At 51.9% G+C, this 17999-nt stretch overlaps 3 protein-coding genes across 9 annotated transcripts in view; 2 read left to right on the top strand and 1 right to left on the bottom strand.

Annotated features, from left to right (window-relative positions):
• Window positions 1-9878, top strand: part of LOC133466481 (integrin alpha-3-like) — a 23249-nt gene extending 13371 nt beyond the window's left edge. For 4 of the 5 annotated variants that reach the window (XM_061750238.1, XM_061750239.1, XM_061750237.1 and 1 more), the window contains 14 exons: window positions 1349-1485; window positions 1563-1706; window positions 2081-2178; window positions 2244-2394; window positions 2608-2691; window positions 2897-2976; window positions 3707-3784; window positions 3854-3959; window positions 5187-5354; window positions 7437-7535; window positions 7626-7739; window positions 8895-8981; window positions 9055-9180; window positions 9285-9878. In XM_061750238.1, the coding sequence (XP_061606222.1) occupies window positions 1349-1485; window positions 1563-1706; window positions 2081-2178; window positions 2244-2394; window positions 2608-2691; window positions 2897-2976; window positions 3707-3784; window positions 3854-3959; window positions 5187-5354; window positions 7437-7535; window positions 7626-7739; window positions 8895-8981; window positions 9055-9180; window positions 9285-9395 (1583 nt within the window). In that variant the 3' untranslated portion in view covers window positions 9396-9878. Of the gene's footprint in view, window positions 1-1348; window positions 1486-1562; window positions 1707-2080; window positions 2179-2243; window positions 2395-2607; window positions 2692-2896; window positions 2977-3706; window positions 3785-3853; window positions 3960-5186; window positions 5355-7436; window positions 7536-7625; window positions 7740-8784; window positions 8982-9054; window positions 9181-9284 lie in introns of those variants that run through there. The other variant, XR_009784946.1, reaches the window with a different exon arrangement.
• On the bottom strand, window positions 9545-15619 carry rdm1 (RAD52 motif containing 1). 3 transcript variants are annotated; one of them, XM_061750248.1, is made up of 7 exons: window positions 14697-15619; window positions 12951-13130; window positions 12730-12855; window positions 12492-12651; window positions 10883-10981; window positions 10705-10793; window positions 9545-10641 (listed from the first exon to the last, which is right to left on the bottom strand). In XM_061750248.1, exons 1-7 carry the CDS (start codon window positions 14793-14795, stop codon window positions 10576-10578), a joined length of 819 nt encoding a protein of 272 aa, XP_061606232.1. In that variant the 5' UTR covers window positions 14796-15619; the 3' UTR covers window positions 9545-10575. The 3 variants fall into 3 exon arrangements, with proteins under 3 accessions (XP_061606232.1, XP_061606231.1, XP_061606233.1); XM_061750247.1 differs by having other exon boundaries at window positions 9545-10793; XM_061750249.1 differs by lacking the exons at window positions 9545-10641; window positions 10705-10793; window positions 10883-10981 and adding an exon at window positions 12197-12435.
• ifnphi1 (interferon phi 1) lies at window positions 15587-17999 on the top strand. Its single transcript, XM_061750258.1, has 5 exons — window positions 15587-15782; window positions 15868-15942; window positions 16018-16170; window positions 17701-17784; window positions 17843-17999. The coding sequence occupies exons 1-5, from the start codon at window positions 15642-15644 to the stop codon at window positions 17924-17926; spliced, it is 537 nt and encodes a 178-aa protein (XP_061606242.1). The 5' UTR covers window positions 15587-15641; the 3' UTR covers window positions 17927-17999.

Below are 17999 nucleotides of genomic sequence, written 5' to 3'. Positions count from 1 at the left end.
CCTTAGCCTTTAACCAAACCAAATGTCAAATGTCTTGTGATGTCAAAATGCGATACATGCTTGTGGTCTTGTTGCATCTTGTTCCATCTGCGTAGCCTGCCCTCCCTGTGACGCAAGAGCCAATCATCAGAATCAGAATCCTCTTTATTTGCCGAGTATGTCCCAAAAACACACAAGGAATTGGTCTCCGGTCGTCGAGTACGACAACAGACGCTCAGTTGACAGAGAACGCTTTTGGGACACAAAGACGTTAACAACAACAAAAAACAGTCACTGAGCAATAAGGGGTTGCTCGTTATCTGGTCAGCAACGATGTCGGTACATTTATTTATTTGGTTGACAATTGTGCAAAAAGATGCCGAGTCCTCGAGCACTCGGAGCAGTCGGAATGACTCATATTGCAATAGTCCGGCGCCGTGAGCGTTGCGCAAAGGGCGCCGAGACTTCAAGGAGTGGATGCGCTTTAAAGTGACGAGTAGCGCGATCATCTGGGACAATGTCCATTGTGCAAATGTTGCAGATACTCCTGAGTCAGTGTGCAAGTGGGGCAGATGCGACTCTGGCGTGATGGCCAGTGTTGGTCAACAACAGATATGCAAATAGTGCAGCGTGGCGAGCCGACGACAGTGACAGTGAGTGCACGAGTCACGTATAAATGGCCACACGCAAATGTGACAACAAACTCAAGTCAAAACAAAAATTGGCAGCATGTTGCAATGGGATTGGAGGTCAGGGAAGACGCTGTCGGAACGTCTGCTAGTTCGAGTTCGCATCGATCGGTAGCGCCGACCTGAGGGAAGGAGCCGGAAGAGCCGGTGGCCGGGATGCGGGTTAGGCTCCGAGAGGATTGGGCACGCTCACGTTGCGGCGGGGCGTGTCCTGCCTAGAAACTAAGTGGGAATCCTAATCACGCATACTGGTGGTTTTGACAAGTTTCCAGCAAATACATTTTTGAAACGCAATTACTGCGGATTCCAATCCCAAAAACAAAACAAAACATTTTTGCTGTTAAAATAGCAATAAAGTCTACAAAATAAAATAAAATAAGAAATAAAAGAGAATGTCAAGACAAAGTGCTTTATAAAGTAGTGAAGCCAAGAGTCTCACACACACAGTGGTCCAACAGTGTGCCTTGAAAGGGGGCGTGGCCTAGTTAGCGAGTGATGTGAGGAGCTCTGACTCCAGTTTCCATTTAGTGGAGTTTGTGTGTTTGTCCCGTTGACCAATCGGCACGTATGTCGCTCCAATTTGGACCCAAAAAAAGACACGTACCGAGCACAAGTCGTAAACGCTGCCCGCGTTTCCTGTTTGTTTGTTTGTTTGTTTGTTTGTTTGTTACGTCCGTCAGCCGTCCGGTTCAGCGTGGCTGCCGACGTCGGCACCCCGAAGCCCCGCTTGCGTTTCCGTGGCAATGGCCAGAGCGCGTACTCGGGCTCCATGCTGGTTCCGCAGCGGCGTTGCAGAACTCTGATCGTCGGACTGCCGGTGAGAACTTTGGGACTGGGACGGGAAATGGGCGTGGCCTCCAGAACACGTTGACCGATTTTCGGACTTTGCGTCAGACTCCCGTACGAGACCACGTGGCTGCGTTGGTGTTCTCGCTGAACGCGTCTGTGCAGCAGAAGATGCCCAAGAACCAAGACCCCCTCCAGGACCTGGCGTCCTTCCCGGTGCTGAGCCGCAGATCCCGACCAGTCAGGACTCAGGTGAGAACCTTTTATGGGCGTGTTGGCGTTTCAAGAGGCAACAATTACAGCCACGTGCCCGCACTTCAGGCTACTACCCTGCGGGGGTCACCCAAAGACGACAAGCGCTTTGTCATTCTGCGCTGACAGTCCTGAGGGCCCGATAAGGTTTTATGGCCTTTCTTGCGAGCGCTCGACCTGGGCCTGCCTGCTTCCAGGTCATATCAGGTTGGGAAGCGTTGACCCGTTGCTAGCTTTTGCTTTTGCTTTTGCTTTTGCTTTTGCTTTTGCGTTTTCCATTAGCCCTCTTGTGCGCATTTGGGTGAGGGTACTTCTCACCATTCTCAGCAAACAAGTGAAGAAGTAGGAAGAAACTTGTCGCATTTGTTCCTCAGGTGCACATCCAGAAGGCGTGCGGTTCCGATAACCGTTGCCACAGTAACCTGCAGATGGCAGCTCACTTCACCGACGCCAGGCGGCGGCCGCTGAGCACGTACGTCTGGAGACCGCCGCAGCGGTTCGGGGCAGACCTCGACTGACAGGCCGGGTATTTTCCAGGCGGTCTGGCCGTCAGGTGTGGTCCTACGGGGGCGGCGCGGACCGTCTTCTGCTGCGGGTCGACGTCAGCAACACAGAGGAGGACGCTCACTCGGCCCTGCTTAACGTCACGGTCCCGCCGGCACTGGTCTACTCCGGAGTCCGGACTAAGGTGCCGACAAGGAGTTCAATAGTTCAAGTTCCGATATGGACTTGTCTGTAATGTGACTTGGATTTAACTTGGACCAGACCCGGCGCTGACATTGACCACATCTGGACCTGATATGGCTCTGTTTGGAATAAGACTTGGACTTGACCTGGACTTGTCTGCAAGGGTACTTGGACTCGGCGTGCTCAGAGCTTCTGGTCTCTTTGCTCCTTTCAGAGTGGCATCCAGAAAGTCCAATGTTCCGTGGAAGGTTTCGTGGTTCTGTGTGAGCTGGGAAACCCTTTCAAAAGTAACCAGACGGTACGGAACTTTTCATTGGTCTCGTTTCCTTGGTCTTTGGTTCCCCTTTTTCGTCCTTTTTCTTTATTTTCCAGTCCTTGTTGTTTGGTCCTTGTTCTTTCTCCTTGATCTTAGTTCTTTGTTTTTGTGGTTTTGTTTGTTCCTCATTCTTTGTTTTCTGTTCCTTGTTCGTGCCGCGGTGGATCTAATGCGGGCTACCTTCCAGGTCGAAGTGTGGATCATTTTTGAGCCTGCAGAGATCAGCTGGGACACTTTGGAGGTGGAGACGCTGCTGCAGATGTCTACGTAGGACACATGCTCACTCACTCGCTCGCTCGCTCACATTGAACACCGCGTTCGCACAGAAACTGCAATTGGCTGCCGACCGTTCCGGGGTGTGCCCCGCCCCCCCGCCTCAAGTCCGCTGGGATAGGATCCACCTCACCTGCGATTGCAATGAGGATAATCGCTTTAGAAAATGGATGGACGGATTCATTTGGTTAAGCTTTCTTCTGTTAAAGCGTATTTAGGTTGAAATACGGACAAATTCAAAAATCCCTCGACTAAGTTTAGGTAGCTGTTTGTTTGCGGTTAAGATTATGAGGGGGATCCCTGGACCACAACATTTCGAGAAGGCCTGCTTTAACTGGCGGCTGGATAGAGCGTCCGCCTCACAGTTCTGAGGTGCGGGGTTCGATCCCCGGCTCCGCCTGTGCGGAGTTCGCATGTTCTCCCCGTGCCTGCGTGGCTTTTCGCCGGGCACTCCGCTTTCCTCCCGCATCCCAAAAACATGCGTGAATTGGAGACTCTAAATTGCCCGTAGGTGTGACTGTGAGTGCGAATGGTCGTTTGTTTGTATGTGCCCTGCGATTGGCTGGCCACCGGTTCGGGGCGTACCCCGCCTCCTGCCCGATGACAGCTGGGATGGGCTCCGGCACGCCCGCGACCCGCGTGAGGAGAAGCGCGACAGAAAATGGATGGATGGACGGACGGACGGACGGACGGATGCTTTAACTTTTGTGTGCAACATGTCCAGGCTCAGCGAGCAGACGGACTTGTCTCCAGTCTCGCTCTCCTTGATGATCAACTATTCTGTGGACATGTCCCTCACCTTGTGAGTACAGCACCTCAGGGGCCCCTCAGGGAACCCATCTCAGCCTTACCCTCTTCCTGCTCGTGACAGGACCCGTCAACCGGGCCCCGTCCCCTTCGGCGGTCACGCGGCGGGGGGCGAGTCGGCCATGAGGACGACGGAGGACGTGGGCCCTCTGCTCATCTTCACCTTCCAGGTCAGGCCCAAGCCGTGTTACCGACGCTCCCTAACCCGCTATATCGGGGCCTAGCTAGTTCCGTAAAAGGTCCCCTGAAAATCTGCCTTCGCGATCACTCGCTCGTTCCCTGTTCCCTAATCACGAGATACGCATTTTTATATGGCGGCCTATCTGCTGTACGTCGTTCACTCGTCAGTCAAATGAAAACCCATTGACTGCCGCGGACGTTTCTATTCAACTGCAATCCAATCGCCGACTGCCACCGATGTTTGTCAAGTCCATTTTTCAACGGGCAGGCGTGGAACCGCGCCTCGCCCGGCTCGTCTGTGAAATTCCACCTTCTACACAAGCGTAATGACGAACAGATTCCTCCGGATGGCGGCGTCGCATGGCTTCGGATTTGAGATCGGCACAGCGGGCGCACGGAGAACGCCCTCAAACCGCGGGGTCACCGGTTCGAGCGCACGTCGCCGTCGCGTCGCCGGGCGAGACGCTTAACCCGCATCGGCCACGGACGAATGCGGTCCGACGTTCGGCGGCGGGCCTCGTCGGAGGGGCTTCTGTCAGACTGCCCCGGGACGGCTGTGAATGAATAACGCGTGCAATAGTAAAGCGTCGTTGAGTGTCGACAAAAGCGCTATGTAGGTGTGATGCCTTATTACTACTACGGCTTTAGAATAGAAGACCAAGAAAACACAGATTCGACACGTCGGACGTCGGACAAGTGCGGACACCCGACGCTCCCCGGAAGTGTGTTTATGTGTGCTAGAAACTGAGTACATGTTGCGGTTGTTGAACGGCATGTCATCAAGCCACCGACGTTCAACTCGGGCCATGCGAAGAGTCAGCGGCGCTCACGGGGCCTTTTTTAGTTGGTTAGGGTTAGCTGTAAAAAAAAAAAGATTTTGCAATCACAAGCCAACCTATTTTTGTTGCTTTATAGTTTGAGGTGTCACAAAAGCAAAATAAAAGCATCAAAGTCCCATTTCACGACGAGCTCGTTTTCTCCACTTTTGGGTCAGAAACGGGTGTTTTGGGCGAAACCAGCCCATGGTCTACTGCTGATGACTAAAAGAGGGAAAGATCAATCTGAAAAGAAAATTCGACTCTTTTTTGTTAACCATTCAAACGGCCGGCAGTCAACGACTCGCGAAGGGCTCGATATCGGAGATCGGAATCCCGGCCCGAGTCCGCGTTGACTTGTGTCGGAGATTCCGCGGTGTGAGCGGCGCCCCCGTCCGGCAGGTGCACTTGGGCGGGAGTTGCCGAGGCGACCCGGAGCTGGCGTTCAATTGGCCGAGCGAGTCGTCCGACGGGAAGCGGCTGCTCTACCTGACGGAGATCTCGCTGAACGGAAGCGCGGAATCGCGATGTGTCCCGCCCGGCAATGTGGTCAACCCTCTGCGCCTGAAGGTCAGTAACCGTGGCGATGCCTCAACTCAAACAGGGGGGGGTCTTAACACGTATTGCTCCAGCGTGTTTTCCAAACTTTCGTAGAGGTAAAAAAATCATGAGAATAAAATAACTAAATCATGTATGGTTTTATTTATGGTCACTGATGGTGTAGCGATGCACTCGCCTGACTTTGGTGCGGGCAGCGTGGGTCCAGTTCCCACTCAGTGACGCTGCGAACGTGAGTGCGAATGTGCCCTGTGACTGACTGGCGACCAGTTCGGGGCGTAGTCCGCCTTTCGCCCGAAGTCGGCTGCGATAGGCTGCGGCGCCCCGCGACCCTCAACGGGATAAGCGCTGTTGAAAATGAACGGATTGGTTTTATTTCTTATTACTCACACCAAACATGCCAAACGCACGTTTCGTAACATGTAATGCATTCACTTCGAATTTGATGGCTGCAACACGTTCCAAAAAAGCTGGGACAGGTGGCAAAAAAGCCAGATGCTCATCAAACACGCGTTTGGAACATCCCACAGGTGAACAGGCTCATCGGGAACCGGTGGCTGCCGCGATTGGCTAGAAAAGAATTGCTCGGTCATTCACAAGCAAAGATGGGGCGCACTTGTTCACCTCTTTGTCAACAAGTGCGTGAGAAAACAGTCCAACAGTTGAAGGACAATGTTCCTCAACGTACAATTGCAAGGAATTGAGGGATTTCGTCACCTACGGTCCATATCACCACCAAAAGGTTCAGAGAATCTGGAGAAATCACTGCACGGAAGCGGCGAGGCCGAAAACCCACATTGAATGCCCGTGACCTTCGATCCCTCGGGCGCCACTGCGTCAAAAACCGACATCAATGTATAAAGGATATCACCCCGCGGGGTCAGGAACACTTCAGATAACCATTTTCGGTAAATACAGTTCGGCGCTACATTCGGAAGTGCAACTTGAAACTCTACTGTGCAAAGCAAAAGCCATTTCTCAACAACACCCAGAAACGCCGCTCATCTAAGATGGACTGATGCAAAGTGGAAAAGTGTTCTATGATCCGACGAGTCCGCATTTCAAATTGTTTTTGGAAATTGTGGACGTCGTGTCCTCCGGGCCAAAGAGGAAAAGAACCATCCGGACTGTTATGGACGCAAAGTTCAAAAGCCAGCATCTGTGATGGTCTGAGGCTGTCTTAGTGCCAATGGCATGGGTAACTTACACATCTGTGAACATCTGTTAATGCTGAAAGGTACATACAGGTTTTGGAGAAACACACGCTGCCATCCAAGCAACGTCTTTTTCCGGGACGCCCCATCTTATTTCAGCAAGACAATGCCGAACCACATTCTGCAGGTGTTACTACAGCGTGGCTTTGTAGTAAAAGAGTGCGGGTACTAGACTGGCCTGCCTGCAGTCCAGATTTGCAGTCTCCCATTGAAAATGTGTGGCGCATTATGAAGCGTCAAATACGACCACGGAGACCCCGGACTGTTGAACGGCCGACGCTGTACGTCGAGCAAGAATGGGAAAGAATTCCACCGACAGAGCTTCAACAATTAGCGTCCTCCGTTCCCAAACGTTTATTGAATGCCGTTCAAAGAAAAGGTGACGTAACACGGTGGTAAACATGAGCCTGTCCCAACTTTTTTGGAACGTGTTGCAGCCATCCAATTCCAAGTTCATGATTGTTTGCTCAAAACAATCAAGTTGAAATATCTTGTCTTTGGAGTGTCTTGAATTCAATATAGGTCGAACACGATTTGCAAATCATTGTATTCCGTTTTTAATTATGTTTAACACAACGGGATTGGGATTGTAACATGCAACATAGCAAACACATGCTTTGCGTAACATGTAATACAGAAAACAACCGTGTAACGTAACACAGCAAACACACGTATAACATGTAAAATGTCCAACGCATGTATGTTGTGTAACGTAACACAGCAAGAACACACCAAACACATGTACAGCGTTATGTAACATGTAACACCAAACGCACATTGCGTAACACGCCAAACATCCCTATGCTGTGTACAGACACACGTATCACGTCATGTAACATGTGGAACGTGTAACACGCCAAACACATCCGTTGTGTAACAGATGTCCAGAGAGAGGCAGAGTCTGCTGCAGGAGGAGGAAGTGAGCAAGGACGAGGGGCCTGTCCGTCACTTGCAGACCGGCAACAAGTCTTACGTCCTGGTAGGACCACCAGCAGGGGGCGCCGCCGTACAAAATCACTACGCGCTTCCTTTTGACTTATGAGCTGTGTGTGTGTGCGTGTGCACGCAGGACTGCGTGAACGGCGGCGCCAAGTGCGTGCACTTCACGTGTCCGCTGCCGCACGTGAAGACGGGCGCCAGTGTGACGTTACGAGCGCGATTGTGGAAGGCCACCATGTTGGAGGTTCTTCTTCCACATTTGCACGATGAGAAGCCATTTGAGCATTTTTCCATATCCTTGACATCCAGCTACTAGTACGCTCTTTGTCCTCAATCGTAAGCGCACTAGTAGAACAACTTTCTCACTAGTAATGCATTTTCCAGTATGAGTGTCACTTTTGAATGAAACTACGGTCCTGCACTAGTCACACTAGTAGGCATGAGTGGCCTCCTGGACCGTACTAGTAGCAATGTGGCTGCCATCTTTGTGGAATTTTCTAAAAAAAAAAAAAAAAGAAGGAACGAGCACTTCGGAAATCCCCCAGAACAAACAGGCTCAGGAAAAATCCTCTTCCCGCCATAATGTTCCTTTTGCGCGGATTCTTGAAACGTGGCGCTCATTCGCAAGCTTATTGGTGGATATTTTCAACTGAAACTTGTCAGCCAATCGGAGAAGGGCCGCCAAAACAAGAGAGTCGAGGAGACGTGTTGAGAAATAATCGAGGTGCGTTGTTCGACGCTAGCCGGAAGGCGATTTGTGGCCAGATTTTCTATTGGCCCAAAAACTCCTCTTCTACAACTTCTCTTCTGATTTTCTACATTCTTGCCACGTTGTACTCGGGCGGAAGTGGCCTCAGCATTTTGACAGACTGCCATTTTGGGCGAACCTCGTCAGGTCGCTAAGCCGCCGTATGCGGAAAGTCACGTGACCAAACCCGGAAAACAGATGAGCGGACTTCCTGCGTATGGTATGCTACGCTAACGCTCCCGAATACACTTTGACGACATGGTGCTTTGAAGCAGAACTTTTTTGTTGTCTTTATGGCTTGTCTTTTCGGACAAACGTTAACTACGTGTATCTCCGAACGCGATATGATATACATAACCAGGAACGAAGCCTAAAAATGTTCCTAGCGTTACTTGGATCCCGTCCCGTTCGCCCTTGGCCCGAACCAAAAGGAAGCGGGTTGCGCTTATACCGATTCTAGCGATTGGAGAATGACCAAAGAATTGTTTGCTCGTTCGTGACCTCAGCCTCGCTGCAAAAGGATTTTCATTGGACATTTTAGGGAACGATCTAGCGCGTGTCGGACATCAAGGATGTGGCGGAAAGGCTCAAACGGCTCCCCCAGGTGGAGCAAGGCAGCAACTCCTCCGTGCGTGTGCATTTGTGCGTTAGCGCTACATGGACGCCAGGGCCGTGCTGCTGCGGGGGCGGGCCGCTCTCAGGCTGGGGACCTGCAACACGGAAGCCCTCAGCGCGCAGGTGCTACTAGCGCCCCCTGCAGCCGACGACGGCGACGACGACAACATTGACGCGGCGCTGTTGTTGTTCGCAGATGGAGGTCCACGCTTATCCCTACCCGGAGCGGCGGGCGGGCGGCGGCGCCCCCCTGTGGATGATTGCGGCGTCCGTTCTGGCTGGGCTGGGCCTGCTGGCGCTCATCTGCGTGCTGCTGTGGAAGGTAACCTCACACCGGGACACGGGGCCGGCGGGGGTCCTCCTCCTCCGAGCTCCTCGCTCGCTTCCCATCTTCCTGCTCACGTCCCGCTGACCTTCTGTGCCCAGAGCGGCTTCTTCGTGCGCGGCGGCACGTGGCGGGCGGCGCGGCACCGGGGTCGGATCGTAGCGGCGGAGGAGCGGCACGCGTGCCGGGACGGCGTCTCGACCGAGACCTGAACCCGAACGCCCCGCAGCCGCAGCCGTCCCAAAGGGGGACTCTCGAGTCAGCGGGGGTCACCGACACGGTGCCCGCAGGCACCCGGTAGCCCCTGTGGACCACGAGTAGGCCTGTTCTAAAAATAGCTCACCGGTTCGATGTATTTTCTTGTGTTGCATTTTTCAATCATATTTGCATTGGTGTACATTTGGGGAATGACTAAATGTTTTAAGAAGGTTCAAAGGTCAGCATTGTAGCGATGAGATGATTTAGTCGTCAGTAATTGAAGCAAATGTGCGATTTCAGAAGTGTGCGTCGCATTCCTCCGCACCTTTCAAAAAGGTCGTGACCCCTGCTCCGTGTGTATGTTGCGGTTCCTTGCAGTCTGTTGTTTGGACGACCTCGCTTCTGACCCCTGCAACTTGTTGTTTTGTGAAACTCGTTCGGCTAAGCTAATGAGCGTGACACGTCCTCGTTGTTTGTATAAACTTTGTGACGTCAAACTTGTTTGTGGATGAATCCAATCGGCTAATCGGTAACATTTGCCTTGAAACCCACAACAGGCAACATTTCTTTCGGTACAATTTATGTGTTGATGTGGAATACCTTTGAATTGAATGACGAGGTCGTTTTTCGCCTCTGTGTAGCACAATGTTACAGGTTTTATTTCTAAAATGACGACTTAGGCCTGCTACCCTACTGTATTTAAATGTGGCTAGCGTTTGTATTAACGCGACATGAGTCAAAATAGGGCGAAAGCAACGGGGAGGACCAGCTCAGTTGGTTTTCCTTCTCCTCCTCCTCCTTTTGGAAGATGGAATCGCACGTTCCGATCTGCTCCCACGCTCCCCGAGCACGCTATGATGCCACGCAACCGTCCCGTCGGACACTTTGGAGAATCGGCATTTCTTTGTATTTTCTTCGTTTTCCTCGGCCAGGTCGGCGCCGCAACTGTTCGATGAATCGGTTTTGTTTAGTGGCCAAGTGGCACAATTGAGGGAGAAAGTGATTCCTTCTTTTGACTTGTATTTAATTCTGCAATTACTGTATGTATAATATTAGAGCGCTAGGTTTCAAACACATTTCCTGTCAAACGAAATGAAATGGTATGAGTAATGAAATAGGGCTTCAAATTGGTAAAAACTCCCCTTCAATTATGCAAGTTGCTGAAATGTTCACGCCCGCCGCGCCGGTGGTGGTCTACCACACGGTCAGGTCCAGGTCTTCGTGTTCCCAGAGGTCTTCATTGGCAGGATAGTTGTCCACCTGACACGATGACATCATCAGTCGGGCCGGGCGGACGTCGAATAAGCAGACGCAAGCGCTCACCCGGTCCCGGACCCGGACGATTCCTCGAGACTCCTCGGAGAAGAGGTGTTCCGCCGAGCGTCGCGGCTCCACCGTGACTTTGCCCTCACCTGACGAACACACACACACACGTCGGCGCAGGAGTTAGCCGGGATGACATCGCCACGACGACCGGCCGGCGCGAGCGGTACCGGCTGACCTAGGAGAACCAGAACCACCGTGGAGAAGGCCTGGACCGCCGCTTTGTCTCGCACCAGCTTGTGCATCCTGCTGCGCTTCTGCAGCAGCGCCTCAGGACCTGCGCGCACACATACGGCCACCTGATTAGGTACACGGGATTTTTTGGGATTGGATTTTCGTGTTACATAACGATTCTGAATCCTTCACCCTCCCAACCAGCGACAACCTCCATTCCACCTCTGACCTTGACCCTTCATGAAGAGGACACGAAGGTATCGGGTCTGCGGCGATGGGCTCGCTGCAGTTTTCACTCGGAAATGTACGAAGTCCCATGCTGCTTCATCCCAGTCCCCAAGAAACCTGCAATCTCAGGCCTGAATAACTGCAGGCATCTGTGCTCATGAAGTCCTTTGAAGGCCTTGTGCCGGACCAACTCAAGACCCGAACAAACAGGTCCGCACTTCATCCTAGAACACCTGGACGGCGCGGGGAGCTACGCGAGGATCCCGAAACTTCTGTTGGGGGATTTCAGCTCCGCGTTCGACACCGTCATCCGAGAACTCCTCTCCTCTCCTCCAAGCTTCTCCAGCTCGGCGTCTCGCCTGCCGTCTGCCGGTGGATCTACAGCTTCTTGACGGGCGGGACGAGGGCGGGGGACGCCACCTCATCCACGCCCGCCACCCAGGGATGCGTCCTCTGGCCGTCATTGAATCGTCGCCGCTACAAGATCCGACTGCAAGGGACAGTTCGGACTGCCGGGAGGATCGTCGGTACCCCCGTCCCCGCTCTTGAGGACTTGCACACCGCAAACACAAAGACAAGGGCACGCAAAATCCTCCTGGGCCCCCCGCATCCCGGTCACCGCCTCTTCCGGCCCCTTCCCTCGGGTCGGCGCTATCCAACGAGGCACACTAAAATCAGCGGCCCTTCTGACAGCTTCTTCCCGCTCGCCGTTAGCTTCTGAAACAATTCCATTGTGACACGCCGCCAGGTTTGCACATCACACTCATTGCGGCGGCGGCGGCGGCGGCGCTCTCTCGGCGATTCCTACTGGCCGTTCACGTGCTCGACGCCTCCCCGCAGCATTCGCACAACTGTCGTCGTGTCCCAATTGTGCCGCTACGACTCACTCGAAACCGCTCGGACCGCGTGACCGCTGACCTTTCATTTCCACAATTGCGCCGCGACTCAAAACAATTGAATTGAATGGAAAACAAGTCATGAATTCCATTCTCGCTCCCCCCGAAAAAGGTTTGTAACGTGTTTATGGAGAAAAATGCCACGTTATAATCATGCAATTGAGAAACACGGACAGCGGTGGTTTGTCGTGTATATTTCTTCCCATTTTAATTCCTGTAAAGCACTTTGTGTTGCATTTTAATGTATGAAAAATGCTGTCCAAATACATCCATTTGACTGATTGACATTATTACAAATGAATTTGAGCAACTGCGGGGGTGGAACGGAACACGACGGCCGTGATCAACGAAAGATCGGCGACCGTGGCGGGCACGCGAAAAGTCCCGGCGTCCGTGTTGCCAATCGCTGACTCGGCGTGTCGTCGTAAGACGTCTGCGGAGGCGGCGCGTCACGTGCGACGCGCCGCCTCCGCGTGCGCTCTCACCGACCTGCGGCGGCGACGACGTCCTCCTCGACCACGGCGGCTCCTCGCGTGCTCACGCTGTGACGCGGGAACGAGATCTGCACCACGCAGCCCAGCTTCACACGCACACGCCCGCCGGCGCCCGCTTCCGCCTCCTCCTCCTCCTCGCAGGGAAGCTCCTTCAGCTGCGGGCCCCACAGGAAGCGCTGGAGTCACGTGACACGCCGCATCTCCGCGACCCGCAAAGGCGTCAATGAAATTACTGTGATGATGTCACACGTCCACCCGTTGAATCCCAGGCACTCATTGGCCAACTCCACACAGCGGGCGTGGCTCAGAGGCTTGTTGCCAGACAGGAAGTGAGGCGTCTGTTTGGAGCTCAACCTCACCTGACCACACACACACACACACACACACACACGTTTTAGCGTTCCCTCACAAAAAAGGAGACGAAGAGAATGTGTGTGTGTGTGTGTGTGTCCACCTTGAGGGGTGTGTTCTGGAAGAGGGCGCGTCCGTCCGTGTTCCGCTGGGCTTTGCGCGCCTGAGCCGCCGAGTAGAACTTGACCATGCCGTTGAAGCCGGGCGTGCTCAGCGCGGCGTTTGGGCGCACCTTCAGCAGGTAGAGCGGGCCGAAGGACGAGAAGACCGCGTGCAAGCGCTCCTACGACACACGCGACGCGCAAGTCACACAAATACACTGCAAAAAGCCCAAATCAGACCCAGTCAATTCATCTTAGTTCCAGTGAAAACATCACTTTTGACTTTTGTTTGGCGAATTCTTCAGCTTGTTTTTTTGAGCCACTCTTCTTCCTTTCCTTTGGGCTTGTGGCCCCATCGCGGCCTCCGTTTCCCACGTCAGCGTCTCTCCCGCGGCCCTCCCAATGTCTTCCCTCTGCGCATCCGCCAACCTTCTCTTTGCTCTTCCTCTTCCTCTCGCTCTCTTGCCTGGCCGCTCCGTCCTCGTCGTCCTTTTTTCTCCCTCTCTCTCCCGTCCGGACGTGCCCAAGTCTGCCCTCTCGAACTTTGTCTCCAAAACATCGAACCTTGAGCGTCCCTCGGATGAGCTCATTTCGAACCCTAGCCGACCTGCTCGCTCAACATCTTATTTTAAGAATCAATTAAGGAGTTCCTTAATTAATTGCAGAAGACAAAATGCCTTGTTTTCAATATATTCCTTTTTTTCCAGCGGACATATTTGGGTTGCCATTTGTAAACCCGCTCACGCCAAAAATAACAGCAACATTTTGTCACATTTGGCTTCATGTGTTTGAAAAAAAAGGGTGTGAATTTTCCAAATATGAAATGTTACACATAAATCTCTAATCTAAATGTTAAATATATATCTAAATAGATATCTTAAATCTAAATGTTAAATATCTAAATGATATATATATATATATACACACACACACTGTATATAAACATCCGTCCATCCATCCATTTTCTGTCGCGCTTCTCCTCACGCGGGTCGCGGGCGTGCCGGAGCCCATCCCAGCTGTCATCGGGCAGGAGGCGGGGTACGCCCCGAACCGGTGGCCAGCCAATCGCAGGGCACATACAAACAAACGACCATTTGCACTCACAGTCACACCTACGGGCAATTAAGAGTCTCCAATTAATGCATGGTTAGAGCGTCTGCCTCACAGTTGTGAGGACCCGGGTTCAATCCCCGGCCCCGCCTGGGTGGAGTTTGCATGTTCTCCCCGTAAATTGCCCGTAGGTGTGAATGTGAGTGCGAATGGTCGTTCGTTTGTATGTGCCCTGCGATTGGCTGGCCACCGGTTCGGGGCGTGCCCCGCCTCCTGCCCGATGACAGCTGGGATGGGCTCCGGCACGCCCGCGATCCGCGTGAAAAAGGATGGATGGAAGGATATATATATCTATATATATATAGATATATATATTTAACATTAATATTCAAGATTCATATTTAGATATATATTTAACCTTTAGATTTGACATTTGGGTGTAGCATGTAACATTTGGATTGAACTATAAAGTTGACCAATATTGTCCTAAATGTGTCGAAAATTCTCACCCTTTTTTCAACACTGTTTGAAGCTAACTGTGACAAAATGTTGCTGTTATTTTCCGTGTGAGCGGCTGTACAAACGGCACCGCATATACAGACACATACGAACATATAAACATGCCTAGCAAACACACGCGTACGTATGCACAAGTTGTTGTTGTTGTTGTTGTTGTTGTTGTTCGGGTGAGTACTGACGTGGATGTGGGCCTCGGTGAAGTCCGGCTGGATGTTCCACACGAACAAAGTCTTGTTGTTCTCCACAGGAACCAAAAAGTCCAGCACGTCTACCTCCATGGCAAAGAAACGAAAATGTCTTCTTCGGCGTGTCGTTAGGAACACGACAAGCGAATAAAACTCAAGTAAAAGAATTAAAACCTTCTTTCTCGTCGTCTTTCAGCGACTCTTAATTCAAAAGTTTCCTCGCCAGCGAACAGATGGTGCGCGCTTCCGGAAAGAGGCGGGGTTTAATTTCAGGAGGAACTCGCGGCTACGTTAGCACCAGCCAATCAAAGGTGTCTCGTTTTGATCACGTGACCAGGTTTCGCTTTTCCAGCAATAGATGCCCAACAAAATCATGTACCACTTTGGCAAGATTATTTGTGCGCTTTGGCATTGACACTAAAACAAAACATTGGACAGCGAATAATACAATAAATATTGTAAGGGTTTCTTCGACTGGGCAAAGCGAGCGTGAATGTGACGTCATCAGCCGTGATTGTGAAAGTGAATGGGAAAAAAGGGACAAGGAGGAAAGTGAAGGGACTTTCCTCCTGAGAGACCAATTAGAAAACCGGACGAAACATTTGCGTTTCCTTTTCATGACGTCACTTTCATTCGCACGTGCACCTTGTATTAAGGACAATCAAACTTTATTAATGGGCAGATCAGCACAAGTGCCTTCATTTATTTGTTGGTTTGTTTGTGTATTTGTTTGCTGTACAGATAAAGTTGGCGCTTCTAATCATTATTGATCAGTCAAACATATAAGCCAGTCGAGTCAGGTGTGCGTGTATTTGGAAAGTGAGAGTAGAAAGGGAACTGTGATGTTTGGTGCTCCAGGTTTCCTTTTCCCGTCCGGTACGAACTTATAAGTGTCGAGCACGAGCGACATATGGGCGCATCATCATCATCATCATCATCATGTTGGGCTTGGCACGTGCACAGGCGGTCCTGGTCCCGGTCCTGGTCCTGTTTGGGGCGCTCGCATCCACCCTCGGCTGCGATTGGCTGAGACGATACACGGACATGAGCGACAAGTGTCTGATTCTGCTGCGGGACCTGGTAAGTACGCCGTCCTTCCGGTCCGGGCGGGGGCTCGGGGGTTCTCGATGCCAATGTCTGTGTCCCTAATGAAATGACCTTCCAGGGCGGTCCCATCACAGACGAGGAATTCCCTCTTCCTTTCCCGAGAAAACTTTACCGGCTGGCATCGAAGTCTCAGGTAAGAGACGTTTTGACCTCCCGCACGTCCTGCTCGCCAATCAGCCAATCCGAGCGCAGACGTTTCGACCCGCAGGCGCCGTGCAAACTGCCGTTCGTCCGCGACAGTTTGGGGCACATTTTGGATGTTTACCTGCAAGTGGACGCCTCCCGCGTGGGCTGGCACGCGGGCCGCGTGGACGAACTGCTCCACATCCTGCACAGGCAGAAGGATGAGCTCAGCGCCTGCGTATGTACCCTAACCCTCGTCCCGAAGGGGGTCCCCTCCGGAACGGCAAGGTCAATTCCTTTGCTTTTATTGTACACTGAAGATCAAAAGATGAATATGAGAGCAAAAGTTCAGAATTCCAGCTTTTATTTCGCGTATTTACATCGAGACGTGTGAAAGGAGCACCTTTTGTTTGAAGCCACCCACTTTTCCCGAGAGCAAAACCATTGGAACGGATTTGGTGGCACAAGCCTTACTTGCAATAACTGCAGCAAGCCGGCGAGCCGTTGACTTCACCAGACTGTTGCATTCTTCATTGGAAAAGATTTCCTAGGCCTTGACTGCAGCCTCTTTCAGTTCTTGTTAGTTTCTGGGGGTTTCGCCCTTGAGTCTGCCCTTATGGAGGTAAAATGCATGCTCTATTGGGTTAAGGTCCTGTGACTGACTTGGCCAGTCTAAGACCTTCCACTTTTCCCCCCCTGATGAAGTCCTTTGTTGTGTTGGCAGTGTGTTTTGGGTCACCGTCTTGTCCCATGATGAAGTTTCTCCCGATGAGATTTTCTGTAAATTTCCAAACAAAAAGGCTTTTGAAGACTTCAGAATGCATTCTGTCGCTACCATCATGGGTTACATCATCACTAAAGACCAGTGAGCCTGTTCCAGAAGCAACTCTGCGAGCCCAAGCCATGACATGACCTCCACCGTGCTTGACAGATGAGCCTGTGTGTTTTGGACCATAAGCAGATCCTTTCTTTCTCCATTCTTTGGCCTTTCCATCACTTTGGTGACGGTTCATCTCGGCGTCATCGGTCCATAAATCTCTGCTTCTTCGCAAAATCCCGTCTGGCCTTCCGATTCTCTCTGCTGAAGGTTTGCATCTTGCGGTACAGCGTGTACGTTTCTTCTCCGGAAGCCACTGTTCTTGCGATAGCTTCACCCCGGCCGGCCCCGTGGAGGTCGGCAGCGATGTCACCGCTTCTCGACAGCTCCCGCAATGTTTCCGTCATCGACCCGCGGCCGACCCGTTCGATGTCTGTCGCTCGGTACGCCGGTAGTTTCTTTCCAAATTGTTGCATTGGCGATGCCCAATGTTTGTGCGAATAGCTCTGCTGGATTTTCAGCTTCAAAATGGTTTGCTTTTCTCCCGTAGCGATCTGGTCTTCATGTTTGCTTCACAGCAAATTCAGTTTGCACAGGTGAAACCCAAAGACAAAAACAGGCGCTATCTAATGTTGAAGCAGCCAATCTAAAAGACCTAAACACCTGAGCAACTAGAAACAGCCGTCAGTCACGTTCCAACACTTTTGCTCGCTTGCAAAGTGGGTGGCTTCCAGCAAAAGTTGTTTAACACATGTAGCTGTGAATACCGTGAAATAAACACTGCAATTCTGAACCTTTGTCTCATATTCCTCTTTTGATCCGGAACCCAAATGTCTTCAGAGTGCAACAAAAACAAAGGAATTGACCTCGCCGTTCCAATACTTTCGGAGGGGGCCGTATATGCGCTCGATACACAAACCTCGTTTACGCACTCCTTCTCTTTTTCTTTAGATTTCCCCAGCAAAGCCCAGCTGTTTTTCCCAAAAGCTGCGCCGCTACTACCGCAGATTGACCAACGCGACTCTCAACGGCACGGTGAGTACTCTCGAGTGCCGCGGCCGACGGGCGCCTAACGTGCGTTTGCGCATTGCAGGTTAGCGGCGCGCGGTGGGAGTTGATCCGCAGCGAAACCCAAATGCACCTGCAGCAGCTGCACCTGTTCGTGGCCGCCATGTGACAGCGCCTGCTGCCGCCTGCTCCTTCACTTTTCTATTGCTCTATTTATTGGTCTTATTTATTATATATTTCAT

Source organism: Phyllopteryx taeniolatus, chromosome 16 (assembly GCF_024500385.1).
Source record: "Phyllopteryx taeniolatus isolate TA_2022b chromosome 16, UOR_Ptae_1.2, whole genome shotgun sequence".
NCBI lineage: Eukaryota > Metazoa > Chordata > Actinopteri > Syngnathiformes > Syngnathidae > Phyllopteryx > Phyllopteryx taeniolatus.
The sequence above is the reverse complement of the archived record's forward strand: the minus strand, read 5'-3'. Positions and strand labels throughout refer to the sequence as shown.

Coding starts and splice junctions, on each gene's coding strand:
- rdm1 (XM_061750247.1), bottom strand. CDS start 14,795: ATGGAGGTAGACGTGCTGGACTTTTTGGTTCCTGTGGAGAACAACAAG. Junction 12,856..12,950: donor TCCAGAACACACCCCTCAAG/GTGGACACACAC, acceptor GTGTGTGGTCAG/GTGAGGTTGAGCTCCAAACA. Junction 10,982..12,491: donor GGACGTCGTCGCCGCCGCAG/GTCGGTGAGAGC, acceptor GTGTGCGCGCAG/GTCCTGAGGCGCTGCTGCAG.
- ifnphi1 (XM_061750258.1), top strand. CDS start 15,642: ATGTTGGGCTTGGCACGTGCACAGGCGGTCCTGGTCCCGGTCCTGGTC. Junction 15,783..15,867: donor TGATTCTGCTGCGGGACCTG/GTAAGTACGCCG, acceptor ATGACCTTCCAG/GGCGGTCCCATCACAGACGA. Junction 16,171..17,700: donor AGGATGAGCTCAGCGCCTGC/GTATGTACCCTA, acceptor CTTTTTCTTTAG/ATTTCCCCAGCAAAGCCCAG.